Here is a 14279-nt window from a genome sequence, read left to right on the forward strand (position 1 = left end):
TGAGTAAACAAATCGTGGTATATCCATACAATGGAGTACTACTTGGCAAGAAAAAGGAAATGAGTTACTATTACATGGATGAATCTCAAAAACCTACGTTTCAATGGCATGAGAATATACAAATATCTGAATAAAAATTCAATTAAAACTGTTAAGCAGAAGAACTCAGATACAAGAGTACATAATGCATTCTTTTTCATGTATATGAAGTTTAGAAAAGGCAAAACTAATTTATGTTGAAAAAAGCAGAATAGTTGTGGCCCCCAGCAGAAGGTTGACTGGGTTGTGGCAAGAGAGAACTTTCTTGGTAATTGTTCTATTTATTGATTGTGGTGTTTGTTATACAGGCCTATGTGTTTGTCAAAACTCATCAAACTGTACACTTCAGATATGTTATTCTACTGTATATAGATTATACCTCAGTTACAAAGAAAAGAAACATATTTATATTTTTTTGTAATTTGCAAGTTAGATTTCATTTCTGTTGACTCCACACAAGACCCAGATCTTTATACAAGTAACCTTAGAAGTCTATATGTTTGGAAGTCAATTTTTCTTCTCCCTTAGCTTTTCTTTCCTTTCCTTCTTCTGAAAACCATAGGGATGTGAGAGGTCAGTAGCCATTACACACAAAACTATAGCAGAAAACTTATATCAGAATTTTGTCATTTGGACCTTGTGCAGGCCTATAATTTGAATGTGTGACTCTAGAAATTGTTGCTATGGTGATAAACCACTTTACTTAAATAGCATGTATTTTACTCAAAATTCAGAGAAATGCTAACAGTTTCTAGTAATCATGCACTGGTATTAACTGGCAGGGATATGCCTAGAGCTTACAGGTTTTGCATCCATTATCACCAGACAAGTTCATCAGGTTAAAGCCATGCCAGTGAATAATGAAATATGTATAGTTAGTCCAATTTTCTTTTTTTTTTTTTTTTTTTTTTTTTTTTTTGAGACGGAGTCTCGCTCTGTCGCCCAGGCTGGAGTGCAGTGGCGCGATCTCGGCTCACTGCAAGCTCCGCCTCCCGGGTTCACGCCATTCTCCTGCCTCAGCCTCCCGAGTAGCTGGGACTACAGGCGCCCACAACCACGCCCGGCTAATTTTTTGTATTTTTAGTAGAGACGGGGTTTCACCGTGGTCTCGATCTCCTGACCTTGTGATCCGCCCGCCTCGGCCTCCCAAAGTGCTGGGATTACAGGCGTGAGCCACCGCGCCCGGCAGTTAGTCCAATTTTCTTGTTACATATCTCCCCTTGCACACATGGAGCCCCCTTTTCAAGATTAATAATATGAGCTAGAGAAATTAGGCCAAGGGTACTGAATTACAAAAAGGTGAAACTGGAGGAATGCTTGTAAGGTCATCTTTTCCATCATTCTGCCTCTAATAGAACTGACTGTTCTTCAACTGTCCCAAATGGTAAGAATTTGCCAGAGATGAAGAACAATTAAAATGCTGCTTGAGGCAGCCCTTGATGTAACCGTCCTGACTGACTGCAGCACTCAGAGATGCTGTCCACCTCCACAGTGCTGAAATATGCCTCCTTCTTCATTTTATAGATTTTGATTATATATAGCCTCTCATTCTTTATCTTTTAGATTGAAGAGCACTCTTAAAAAGAAACCTTCATTCCTTAATCATATTAGTAGCCTGTCTGTAAACATTCTCTGGTCCCTTTATATCTGTTCAAGCTGGTTGCAGTGTTTCAGGTACGAATTCATCATGATTTTATAAAAGGATAGAAATTTGTTTCTTTGATTTCTAAAATGCTTTCTGATGATAGCTAGGTTTTTCTGACTAGTGTGCCATGGTACATTAGACCAGTATCTTCAAAGAACAGCCTATAGTGACTTTTAGGTCTTCTCTTGGATTGGTAAATATATGCCCAACAGTCTCATAATGATCATTTAGAATCTTTCCCCTAAGAACTAAGTATTGAAATTCTTCTGTTATCTTTCTCCCCCTTTGTACAATCTTATGGGAGCTCATCACCTTCTATTTGCTTTTCCTGACCTGGAAGATCTTATAGCCTTGGCAATTTCATTTTTCATTTCTCTGTTCTATTACTTACAAAACTATAAAATTGCATCAGTGACAGCATAGATCCCTGAGGAATCCCACCAGCTATGAGAGAAGAAAAGGAGAAACGCAAAACTTAGATAACCTATAACCCAACAAAATAAATCACTGAAAAATTAAGATTTGTTCATGTTTCTAGATAAAGCTTGGAAGCTGGAATTTGCCTTGCCCACTCCAGGAACTAAGAGGCTTGGCTCTTTGTGAAGAAAACTATGGCCTGGCCTGGAGGTCACCATGGTGGCCATTGTGCATTCGTGTTCCGTTAGCATCAGAGGAATGGTTTCAATGAAGGATATTTGAGGGGAGTCTCAGACTCTTCTAGAAAAACTATTAGGATACTGCTTCCTAAACAATGGCATCCTAAACTTCATGCAACTGGAATTTAGTAAAGATAAATGGTAAGGCACACATACACATACAGTATTTTATAAGACAAACCCATATACACAGAAGCATAAACATTTGCATATTGAGATCATCCTGGCCAACATAGTAAAACCCTGCCTCTACTAAAAATACAAAAATTAGCTGGGCATGGTGGTGCGTGCCTGTGAGTCCAGCTATCGGGAGACTGAGGTAGGAGAATCACTTGAACCCGGGAAGTGGAGGTTGCAGTGAGCCGAGATTGTGTCATTGCCCTCCAGCTTGGGCGACAAGAGCAAAACTCCATCTCAAAAAAATATATATATATTTGCATAAAGGCAAGTAGATTTGAATTGATGTTACCAGGTTGTGAAGGAGCAAATACTGTGATTTGTTTCAGTGCAGCCAGCATTAAGCTGATTTTGGAGCTCAATTAAAATATGGATGACTGTATTAGTTTTAACATGTATTAAAACCAAATTGACAAAGAAATAAGAAAACAGGCACTCTTATATGCTACTGGTAAGATTATACCTCAGTACAACTGCAGTGGAAGGCAACATGATGATATCTTTCAAAATTACAAATCCATGTACCATTTATCCGAAGAATTTCTCTTCTAAAATATATATCCTGTAGAAAAACTTACGAATGTGCAAAGTGTCATGTGCAAAATGTGCTTGCAAAAGATTGGAAACAAACCTGAGTGTTCATTGTAAAGGGACTGGTTAAATAAATTGTGGTACTTCTAAACAAGAGAATATTGCATAGCCAAAAAAGAGAATGAGGACTTTTTCTTTCTATGAATTGACATGGAATGATCTTCAAGATAATCATTAGTTGAAAAAAGTCAAGGTGTAAGAGTGTTTATAGTTGGCTACTATTTGTATGAAAGATGGGAAGAAAGCATGTCAATAGATGAGTGTATTTGTCTGTTCTCATACTGCTAATAAAGACATACTGGATAATTTATAAAGAAAAAGAGGTTTAATGGACTCATAGTTCCACCTGGCTGGGGAGGCCTCACAATCATGGTGGAAGGCAAAGGGGGAGCAAAGATACGCTTTACGTGGCAGCAGGCAAGAGAATGTGTGCAGGGGAACTGCCCTTTGTAAAACCATCAGATCTCATGAGACTTATTCACTATCATGAGAACAGCACAGGAAAAACCTGCCCCTGTGATTCAGTTACCTCCCACTGGGTCCCTCCCACAACACCAGATTATGGGAGCTACAATTCACGTAAGACTTGGGTGGGGACACAGCCAAACCATATCAATGAATTAGATTGAACCATAGGAAATTGCCATTATTAGACTGTTTTTGACCTGCAACCAATGGAAATGATAGTGGAATGACAACCATATCCATTTGGTTCCACCTAATATTTGCTTGAAGATGCATAAAATCTCTCTGAAAGTGTACACTATAAATTGACAGTATTGGTTGTCTTTGGGGGGCAGAGCTCAGTTAACTATGGGGTAAAGAGGAGATTTTGAACATTGTGAATATTAAATCATGGGGATGTACTATCTGTTTAAGAAATAAATAACTAAACTTACAAAAAAATCAATGTGGCTGAGGAAAATCATTTTCTTATCTTACTACAAAATGAAACAGAAATATCATATTTCTACACCAAAGCAACTAAACATTGTTTAGTTTTCTTTTTCCTTCCACTTTGCCAGAAGACTTTAATAATGATCTTAAGATATTATATCCAAGAAGAAAATACCAGCATCTATAGAGTTTTTGGGAAAAAGAAAAAAATTATCATCAATAATTCTGTTCACAGAGACTGTTTCTGAGTGTTTCTTCAGGAGTGACTGCAACTCCTGAAACTACTGTAATGACTCAACTACATTAACAAATGGAGCAGTGAAGAAGAATGGAACCCTTAAGTCAGATAAGAATTTAAGTACATTAAAGGAAAATGAATCTTTATTCCTGCTCGATAGAATGTTAGTTGTAGTGGACATGTTGAAAACTACTTCCTCAACAACTTGGATGATAACTCAAAATCCAAGTAGAAATGTCAAAAGAGAGAAAGTTACACTTAGATTCACCTTTTAATAGGATTTGTATGTAAAGGTAATTAAATTTTATGAATTGAAATTTTCAGGATAGGGTGTATATCTTTTAGAGACCAGCAGTGTACTAAACAAAGCAACTTGTTCTCAGCCAGATGCTCTAACATCAGGGGTGTTGTATCCTCACCTTATCACTGAACATAAGGAGTTTTCAATAAAAATACAACCTATGTGAAGGAATACTAAAGAATTTTAAATATTTTCTACCTCTTAAAAGAATACACAGAAGCAACCCAGAGGTTTTCTTGGGGGAGAAAAAGAACTAGAGAAAGTGACCTTTTTACATTTCAAATTTTATACAAATTAAAATTTTAAGGTGCAAAATGATTTTTAAGTATTACCTGCTCAAGAATTAGCATATGCTGATTATAAAATCAGACACACGTGATGTTCTGAAGAGGCACACTTTAAGGGCTTTCTTCGGTAAGCAAACATCAGGTAGATTTTCTTTCTTGAAATATATATAGATTTTCTTTCTTGAAATACATAGATGCCAAAAGTCTTACAGGACCCAGACTTTTACTGCAGCCCTGGGAAGTCATGGATTCACTAGGCAAACATATATTAAGTGCTACTATTGGATATAAAACATCATTACATCACAAGAACCTGAATGATCCAGGAAACACTGCATTTATTTTGTGTTACACACCATCTTATCACACTCTTTGAAAATTGTTAACCTGATTTTTAACCCAAGTGTGCTGTGACTTTCAGGTAACCAGAGTGTTAAACTTGTGAGCTCTTTCCTCAATCATCCTGTGTAAACCAGAGCTTCCCTCTCTCTACCCCAGTGGCTTGGCCCCTGTGTTGCTTTGTAGGTCTCCTGAGACAATCTCTACTCTTTTAGAACTCTATGCTTCAGCTTCACTTAATTAAAAGTGATCACTTTAAAAATAGGCCTAAGGTCAAAACGGACCCTGCTTCCATCCTGACAGCAGGATTCAAAACCACTTCTTCCTTTACTGTGGATTGAGGCAACCCGAGAAAATACAACTGCCTCTTAAAACCCCATCTGCTTGTTTTCTACTCTAAAGCTCACATAGTACTTTCGTGGCCACACTTTCTCTTCATTCTCATGGTAACCTCTTGTGGCAAATGTGCAAATATTATTTGCCTCCACTTAAGGGCAAGGAACAGAGAGGCTCAAAGAGGTCCATAGTGGTGTGACTGGGATTAGAAACCAGTCTCTGGAATTAATGCGGGAAGACAGTGGGGATGTGAGTGTGGGCCTTATGTAGCACTTTATACCCGGGTTAGAAAGAATAATTACGTTGTACTTGTCAGGGTATCCATACAAATGTCAGAGCTTGTGTAGAAATCTGTAAAGATGAAGTGAGTACAATTATGTCTAAGTGGGCTTCCCTGCACAAATGTTACCAGACATTTACTTACATTTTGGATAGCAGAGGTTTCCAAATTGAGCCTGTAGAGTTTGCTCCACACCAAACACTGAACAATTCAGTTTTCTTAAAGGTGCAAAAGGATCTTTTGGCATTTAATGATAATGTTACAATATGACTAGTTTGTACCCTATGTATCTAGAGAGTGCTCCCGCTTGAAAATCCTGGACAGCTTTGTAGTTCCTTGCATCTTTGAATTGATGTGCATTGCTTTGTGTCTGAAAATTAATCAAGACCTTTTATTTGCAGTCTACTGCTTATGAAAAGCAATTTCCTGCGACCAGTAAGGACAACTACGACACATGCAGTTCAAGTTTCACATCTAACAAACTCCTTCCAGCTGAAATCAAGGGAGAAATGGAGAAAACCCCTGTGACTCCAAGCCAAGGAACAGCAACCAAGTATCCTGCTAAATCCAGGGCCCTGTCCAGAACCAAAAAGAAACTCTAAGGTTCCCTCCAGTACTGGACGGTACAAAAACAAAGCTGCTGTTGTTAGCACTTTGATGAGGGGGTAGGAGGGGAAGAGGACAGCCCTATGCTGAGCTTGTAGCCTTTTAGCTCCGCAGAGCCCCGCCATGTGTTTGTACCAGCTTAAAATTGAAGCTACTTACCTCCAAAGCAGCATAAGCTGCACGTGGCATTAAAGGACAGCCACCAGTACGCTTGGCTGTGGGCTGCAGGGAAAATCAACTCAAGATGTACACGAAAGTTTTTTAGGGGGGCAGATACCCGCAATTCAAGGCCGTGGGCACACTTGCTCATTTTTACTTCAAATTCTTATGTTTAGGTACAGCTATTTATAGGGGAAAACAAGAGGCCAAATATGGTAATGGAGATTCCAAATGATACGTGCACTTTGTACTAGAAGACTTTGTTAGAAAATTACTAATAAACTTGCCATAGGTATTACAGCAGAAGTGCTTCATTCACATGTGTTTGTGAGATTTTAGGTTGCTATAGATTGTTTAAGACAACTTATTTTAAACGTAGAAAGATAGGAGATTTTGTAACTGCTTGCCATTAACTTGCTGCTAAATTCTCAATGTATTGATTAAATCAATAAAAAACAGATGTTACTCAGCACATTAATTTTTATGTTAACAAGAGGTGAATATAATAAGGTCCTCTAAGCCTTTGTGCAAATTATAAGTTTGGTCTACTGCTGCAATGGTAGGCACACATCTTTGGGGAAGATCATGAAGCAAGAAACAGGGGAACATACCTCATTTCTCGTCGCATTATAGACATCTCCTTTCCACCTGGGTAACTAATTTTGCCAGTTGAAGTCAAACTGGGTGAATAGCTGCTTTCCTTTGCTTCCCAAGCAAATTCTAAAGAAAGAATTTGTAATTGCTTTTACCTTCATAAAGACATAACCTAGTTCCATTCCAAACCCCCAAGGAATTGTCAGGTCTCCAAAATGGCCCACATCTGGCCAGCTGAGCACATACTAGTTGCATTTAAATCCACTTGGTAACTAAAAGTAGTACATGTGCTTCTCACAATTAGTTTAGAAGACACTATTGTGATTCTGAATGAGTCAAAGATACCACTGGCCTGTGTTGCCCCGCGTGGTTCTGCCGGTATTTCCTTAGTACCTTCAGTGTGCTTCCCTTGGGGGAACCTGCTGGTCAAGGCATGTCTGGTGGAAATTGTCTGTATTTTATATTGGCATTAACATAGCTGCTTCAAGATCTTTCTCCCTTCTTGATGACTAGTTCCAGTCATATCGGAAGCCCATAAACCATATCCTGAGCTTTAAGCTTTCTCTCAGGGTTTAGTGAGCCAGTCTTTAAAGGGCATGCTCTGTCTACCTGAAGAGAATTCTGGCCTCATTAGCTAAGTGAAACCTTCCCTTCCCTAGTAGTAGCCTCAAAGGCAGATGTGTACGCTTCAGTTCTGTCACCTCTGGCGGGGAAAAGCAGGGACCTAGTGCACGGTGGCTGCTTGTCTCCTTGCAGAAAAGCCTAACCAACATGGTGGCTTTGATTCTGCCTATTCTCTGGGCCTGAAAATGAAATATCCTCTATATTCAAAATACTCTTACTTTCACAGCGATACTCTTTTGGGATTAGAAGATCCTGTTGTCAAATAGAGTACTATCCACATTTCTCTTGGCCCTAAAAATGATTGATTCTGCTCAGTAAACTTGAGCAAAGGTCCAGAATTAACCACTAACTAAAAGATGAAGTCATTTTATAACACATTAGCGTGTCTTCACCTTTTCCCACCTCACACCAGGCAAGGCCAACCACCCAGCCTACCATATGATGCATTCTATTAACGCCCCTCCCTCAAGACGTTCATTTGATTTATAGGTGTCATTTTAATAGAAATTTAGCTCACTCTTTCTAGAGAGAATTTCCACATCATTTTCATTACTTATTTGTATTTTTGTTACTTCATTGTGGAGAACACACTTGAACCAGGCCATGTCTGAGCTTTGTATTCCAAAGGATGTGCCTCTTTAAGGTCTGGGGATATATGGCCTTCCTTCCTCCATTTGCTTTCAGAACTGTGAAAAAATGGTGCTCTTCCATTTCAGATTGACTTTCAATGACTGATAGGCCAACTCAAAGGCACCAGTGACAAACACTGCGATACCTCCTGTGCTCCATAGCGTGGGGAGCTGGGTTTGGCTGTGATCCAGTGGAACATAGCCTGTCTAGGACAGCACAGAGCAGGTGTTATTTTCAAGGAATACAAATAGTGATCCACATTCCAACTTGAGTAACAGATAAGACAGGCAAAATATGATAAAAAAGAGAAATGCAGGCGAGCTGGGGACAAATTCATTTGAGGAGAGTAGAGGATGATATCAGAGAAGGCCTTACATCAGAGAAGGAAGGAAAATGGGGAGGAAGGAAAATGGGGAGCAAAATGAAAATAAATTATAATTCATAAAGAAGACAGGATGACAACACATGGTTCTGCCAAAGCTGGAAGCCGGAGTGAGAGGAGAGAAGCACTGCTCATAGAATATTTGATTGCTCCAGGCCAGTCTGAGGTAAAGTTAGCCCCCTCCCAGGGCCCGTACACAGGCAAACCTAGATAAAGGCACAGGTTGAGGAAACAAAGACCCAGGGAAACTGAAGCTGAGATTTTAAGAGTCGGCCACAAAATTGTCCTTTCATTTTGAGTAGGAATGTTGTGTGTTGCTGCGGGGGTTGGGTGGGGGGCAGCCAAAAAAAAAAAAAAAAAAAAAAAACATTTTGTGCTTGTCGCTGAAATACTTTGTTTAAATAATTCTATTTGACTCCAAAATGTAAGTTCCAGGTTAGACAGATCAAAAGCAACCAGTCTTGAAAATGAAGCTTTTTAAATTCCAGCCCCGCTGTTGGAACAGAGAATAAAGGCTTTGTTTAAACATGCATTCCCAGCAGCAAGCAGAGCTTTGAAATTGGCCAGGGAAGTTGCGTCCTATAATGGCTGCGCTTGGCTAGAGACCAAGGAGCTGTGGCCTCTGGGAAATGGCCCCGGGCTGGATATTTTCTATCTGCCCCTCCAGAACCACTCTGCCTGCTCTGCCCTCTCTACCCAGAAAGGCTGATCTTCAGGGACTGCATTAACACACTCCCTGGGCTTCTGGATTCGTTGGGATTCTGTCAATGACACCAAGGGGAGATGAGAGAAGGGGAGAGCCAGGTCCAGACGCTGACCCCCCGAGTGCCTCCCTGCTCTGGGCTGGGCTGCTGGGCATTCGCTGCCTTCTTTGGTGGGCGCAGCTCCTGCCCGGCAGCCCTCTTACAAGCTGTGTCCCCTGCCCTTGCAGGCCAAGACCAGCCTATTGCCCTGGCTACTATGTCTTCCTTTGTGGGTTTTCCTAAGCCCTCTCAGTGCCTTTATGAACAGTCTCTGTTAAACCCTCAGCTTCCACATTTGAGTTTACCATCTGTCTTCGGCTACAACCCAAGTGGTGTTGACCCTTTCCTTATCAGTGCTGCATTGTTCCTGACCCAGGGTAGTTTTTTCTCTGGCTGCCAGTCTTCTACCAAAGTACAGTAAAGGGCAAAAAAAAAAAAAAAAAAAAAAAAAGGATAAACGAGCTCTTCTTGACAAAAAGAGATGCACCTGGGTGGTCACTAGGGGTTAGGGGATGGGCTGGCGGAGAGATGTTCCTGAGGAGCTAGGTAGAGCAGGACACATTGAGCGTTGCCCGACACTGAACCCGAAATCTGAAATTGTCTGCGCTCAAGGTTTGGGAGCCTAAAGAATGCAGCACTTCACTGTGACAGCCAAGAGCACCTGGGAGGAGGCCGCCCCATGCTAGCTGCCAGCTGCCAGTGAGGGACCAGGGAAGGGGCTTCCAGGGGACCCTGCGGAGCCTGGGGAGCACAGGTGACCTGAAGACAAGACATCTCCTGGGCTTCGTGTTCGCTTCATCTCTGCAAGCACTGAACTCACTTTACAGAAGGGTTTTAAGGTAGAAGTTTTGAATATTCAAAGGCCTCACATCGCTCAGCTCTCCTCTTCAGGATCCTGCATTTTTCTGAGTGAACTGGCTGAGAACTGATTTTGATTTCTGTTCAGTATGTTGTTATCAGTTAATTCTCATTGGTGAGCCAATTTTCTTTGCTTTTGTTCTTCAAAGCGTGGACGCATCTGCAGCTGTCTTGCATTTTTGCGGCTGCCTTCTTCAGTCCCTACTATAATCAGCTCAACTCTGTGCTTGCTGGGTCAGTTCTCCATATGTCCCTGAATAATCTGGGTCAGCCCTCAGAGGAGTGGTGGGGGTTCCCACCACTGCCCCATTGGGAAGATTAATAGGACCCTTTGCAGTGTCACCAGGGCACTCTCAGAGACCTCCCCTTCCCTGTTGCCCGGTGCCATCCCAGGCACCTTAGCCAGATCCTGGACCTCCTCCTCCAAACATGCATCAGTTCCTGTCCTGGCCCAGAGAACAGAACTAGGGATGCCGTGCAGCCCCTGCCTCTGTCCAGGCTCCTGCTGGTTCCTCTCCTAACTAGATTCTCCGGCATCTTCATGGCATATCCAGGGCATTGATACGGGGCCACAGAAGTCTCTCTGCCCTTTGGGGACCAAAACCTCCCTGTAGGCAAGATCCTGAAGCCAAGCTATTCTTTAGGAAAGCCTTTCGTCAGTCAGCACAAAAAGTTGTCTCCATCCCCAGGAGCAATTGCAAGGCTGGAGGAGCCAGCATTCCTGTGTAACTGAAGGGTGGGACAGGTGGGGCGGAAGATGGAGGGCAACTGATCCCCTCCCTGGACCCTGAGGAAGGCGCCCTTTCGAGGAGGTAGCAGCGGATATTTCCTGGTCCAAATACTGGCTTCCACTTAGTTACTAGAATCAAAGTCTTTTTTGCAAGCTGGACTTTGAGCTATAGTAGTAGATGGGATCTATTTTAACTAAAACCCCCTTTCAGAGTCATGATGTAACAGCAGCAACATTTACAGAGCGCTTACCACATGCCAGACACCATTCTAAGCACTTTATATGTATCAGTTCTTTCCATTGTTACCACAACTTGTGAAGTTGATACCATTATCTCTACAGAGAAATGAATTGAGGCACAGAGAGATTAAGAACTGTGTCCAAGGTCACACAGCTAAGAAGTAGCACAACGGGCCTGGCGCGGTGGCTCACACCTGTAATCCCAGCACTTTGGGAGGCTGAGGCGGGCAGATCACGAGGTCAGGAGATCGAGACCATCCTGGGTAACACGGTGAAACCCCGTCTCTACTAAAAATGCAAAAAATTAGCTGGGCGCTGCGGCGGGCGCCTGTAGTCCCAGCTACTTGGGAGGCTGAGGCAGGAGAATAGCGTGAACCCAGGAGGTGGAGCTTGCAGTGAGCCGAGATTGCGCCACTGCACTGCAGCCTGGGCGACAGAGCGAGACTCCGTCTCAAAAAAAAAAAAAAAAAAAAAAAAAAAAAAAAAAGTAGCAGAATGAAAACTGGAACCCGGCCAGTGGGCTCAAGTATCACTGTTGTACTATATGCCTCTCAAGGCGTTCGTATTTTTGCTCCCCTACTCTTTAGGCCTGAGCTACCATGAAGTTTGATCCCAGAGTTTCAAAAGGCTGAGCAACTCACAAACACCTCTGTCTCCAGCAGGAGGCTAGAGTGATAATTTTGACAAGTTTGGGCTTGAGGTTTCAGAAGAGAGTGGAATTATTTTTCATGTTGACAAATTTGGTGGAGACTCAAGCACTGTATCAGGGAAAGTTGCATTCTGAAGGACTTTGCGTGATAAAAGTAAGTTCTCAAGGCTTTAACTGGTCCTTTTGTCTGGAGCAGTCTTTAGAAGCCTTTGAATATGTTTTTAACCAAAGAGAGAAAAGAGGCTCTGTTCCTTCCTCAGGAATTCACAGGGACCGTCGTTTCTGTGCAGACATGACAGATCGATGCTTACCAGGAGCAAAGTGTGATTCCCATCACAGGGCAGCTGGGGGTTAGAATCACTATCATGTTTCCATTTCCCACATCCCTTCATCAGGTGGTGTGAGCAGCTGTGCCGCTGAGCGGGTGGAGTTCAGATGTGGAGTCCACCTCCCCATCCTGCCTTCCTCTAGCTTTTGCCGTTGCTCACTGCTTTAGATGACTGTTAGGTGCAGTGACGTTGTGTCCCTTTCACATTGACACCGTTCCTGGTTCGGGGGCAGCCGTGTTTTTATAGGCTCAGCGGATTCTGTGGTGCAGGACGGGAGACGGCTGCTCTGGGCCTAAGCCAGCAGCTAAGGATGGTACCATCTCTCCCCGGCTGCCCACCCCCCAGGCCACTGCCTGCCAGTTGGTCCCAGGAGAAGAGAGGCAGTTCTTATTCAGGATCCTCATTGCTGTTTTGGAACTTCAGAAGAAAAGACTTCTAGCTCCCCAAAACCATGCAAATGGATACATTTTTACAAGAGTTGTTTTTCTTCCAGAAGCAGTTACCTGGTAGTAGCTTCAGTCCCTTGCCCCCATCAGCACAGAAATTAGTCATGAGACTGTAGTCATTTAGCCACTTAAGTTTCATGTCAACTTTCTGCTCACCAACTTTTTATACCAGTCCCTGACCAGGCTTCATTGTTGTGTAGCCCAGCCCGTGTGAAATCTTGGCAGAAATGTCTTACCTGCAGTGATTCTGATTGCTTGGAGGGGAACAGTCTGACCACCGCCAAAATCTTTTTCTTTTCCTGTAGATGACCAGCATCAGACCCCGTGGCACCATCATGGACAGAGTTGTACAAAAGATGTTCATTAAGAACTGGATTGAGAGACTTATTCATTCAAGAAATAGTTATTGGCCACCTACCATGTGCCAGGCACTGACAGGCGCTGGATATAAAACGATGTGAAAGGCAGTCAAAAGCCATTGCCCAGCATAGGGAGCTTGTAGCCATGGGGGCACAGGGACAGATGATGGCCGTCTTTGTAATACAAATGCATAAAATAATTATATATTGTGATTAGAGATAAGAAGGAATTTATATAGAGAGTGCTACCATAGAGGATTACAGGATAGGAACCCTCTGGAAAGCCTCTCTAAGGAAGCCAACTGTGGGAAGAGCCGGGGAGGGATGTTTTAGGCAGAGGGAACAGGGGAAGAGCTTGGTGGGTTCCAGGACTTGGCCCAAAGGCCAGGATGATCAGGGAGGGGGAGAGGCAGGGGTCAGGTCCTGCAGGATTTAGGGGGGCACAGGAAGAAACCCTTTTATTCTAAATGCACTGGAAAGCCATTGAGGGCTTGACATCTGATTATATGTTTAAAGGATCAATTTGTCTTCTGTATAATGAATTATGTAAAGTGGGACAAAAGTGGAAGCAGGGAGATTGGTTAGAGGACATTGAATAAGATGGTGGCAGAGAAGATGGAGAGAAATGGGTTGATATGAAATATGTTTTGGAAATCAAATTGATAGGATTCAGTGATGGATTAGAGGTGATGGTTGAAGAAGAGTGGGGAGGGGGCCAAGGATGACTTTGGCTTCAGTAACCAGATTGATGGTGGTTTCACTTCCTGGGGAAGGCCAGGCCTGGGCTGGCAGTGGAATGAAGAGTTCTAGCGTGGTATCTAGAGGCCTAGTGGATATTCTCTTCCTGTACAGAGATGAGAGATTGTAGAAAAATAAGACACAAGACTAAGAGAGAGTATGAAAGACAGCTGGGTCCAGGGCACAACTCCTATGAATGCGCGGAGTCTGGCAGTGGCCCCAAATGGCTGTGCGCACTGCTATTTATTGTAAACAAGGCAAGGGGGCAGGGTAAGGAGAGTGAGTCATCTCAGGTGATTGATAAGGTCGAGCAAGTCACGTGTTTACAGGACAAGGGGCCCATCCCTTTGTGGTGGCTGAAGCAGAGAGGGAGGACAGCATGTCAGCGTTTTTTCTATGCACTTAT

At 42.7% G+C, this 14279-nt stretch overlaps 2 protein-coding genes across 10 annotated transcripts in view; one reads left to right on the top strand and one right to left on the bottom strand.

Moving 5' to 3' along the window:
- Positions 1 to 7023, top strand: part of STK33 (serine/threonine kinase 33) — a 218110-nt gene extending 211087 nt beyond the window's left edge. For all 4 annotated transcript variants that reach the window (XM_050756205.1, XM_050756204.1, XM_050756206.1 and 1 more), the window contains exon 14: positions 6188 to 7023. In XM_050756205.1, coding sequence (XP_050612162.1) covers positions 6188 to 6388 — 201 coding nt within the window. In that variant the 3' untranslated portion in view covers positions 6389 to 7023. The remainder of the gene's footprint in view (positions 1 to 6187) is intronic.
- Positions 1 to 14279, bottom strand: part of RPL27A (ribosomal protein L27a) — a 1008958-nt gene that overhangs the window by 303594 nt on the left and 691085 nt on the right. The gene's annotated exons all lie outside the window — the stretch shown is intronic.

Source organism: Macaca thibetana, chromosome 14 (assembly GCF_024542745.1).
Source record: "Macaca thibetana thibetana isolate TM-01 chromosome 14, ASM2454274v1, whole genome shotgun sequence".
Taxonomy (NCBI): Eukaryota; Metazoa; Chordata; class Mammalia; order Primates; family Cercopithecidae; genus Macaca; species Macaca thibetana.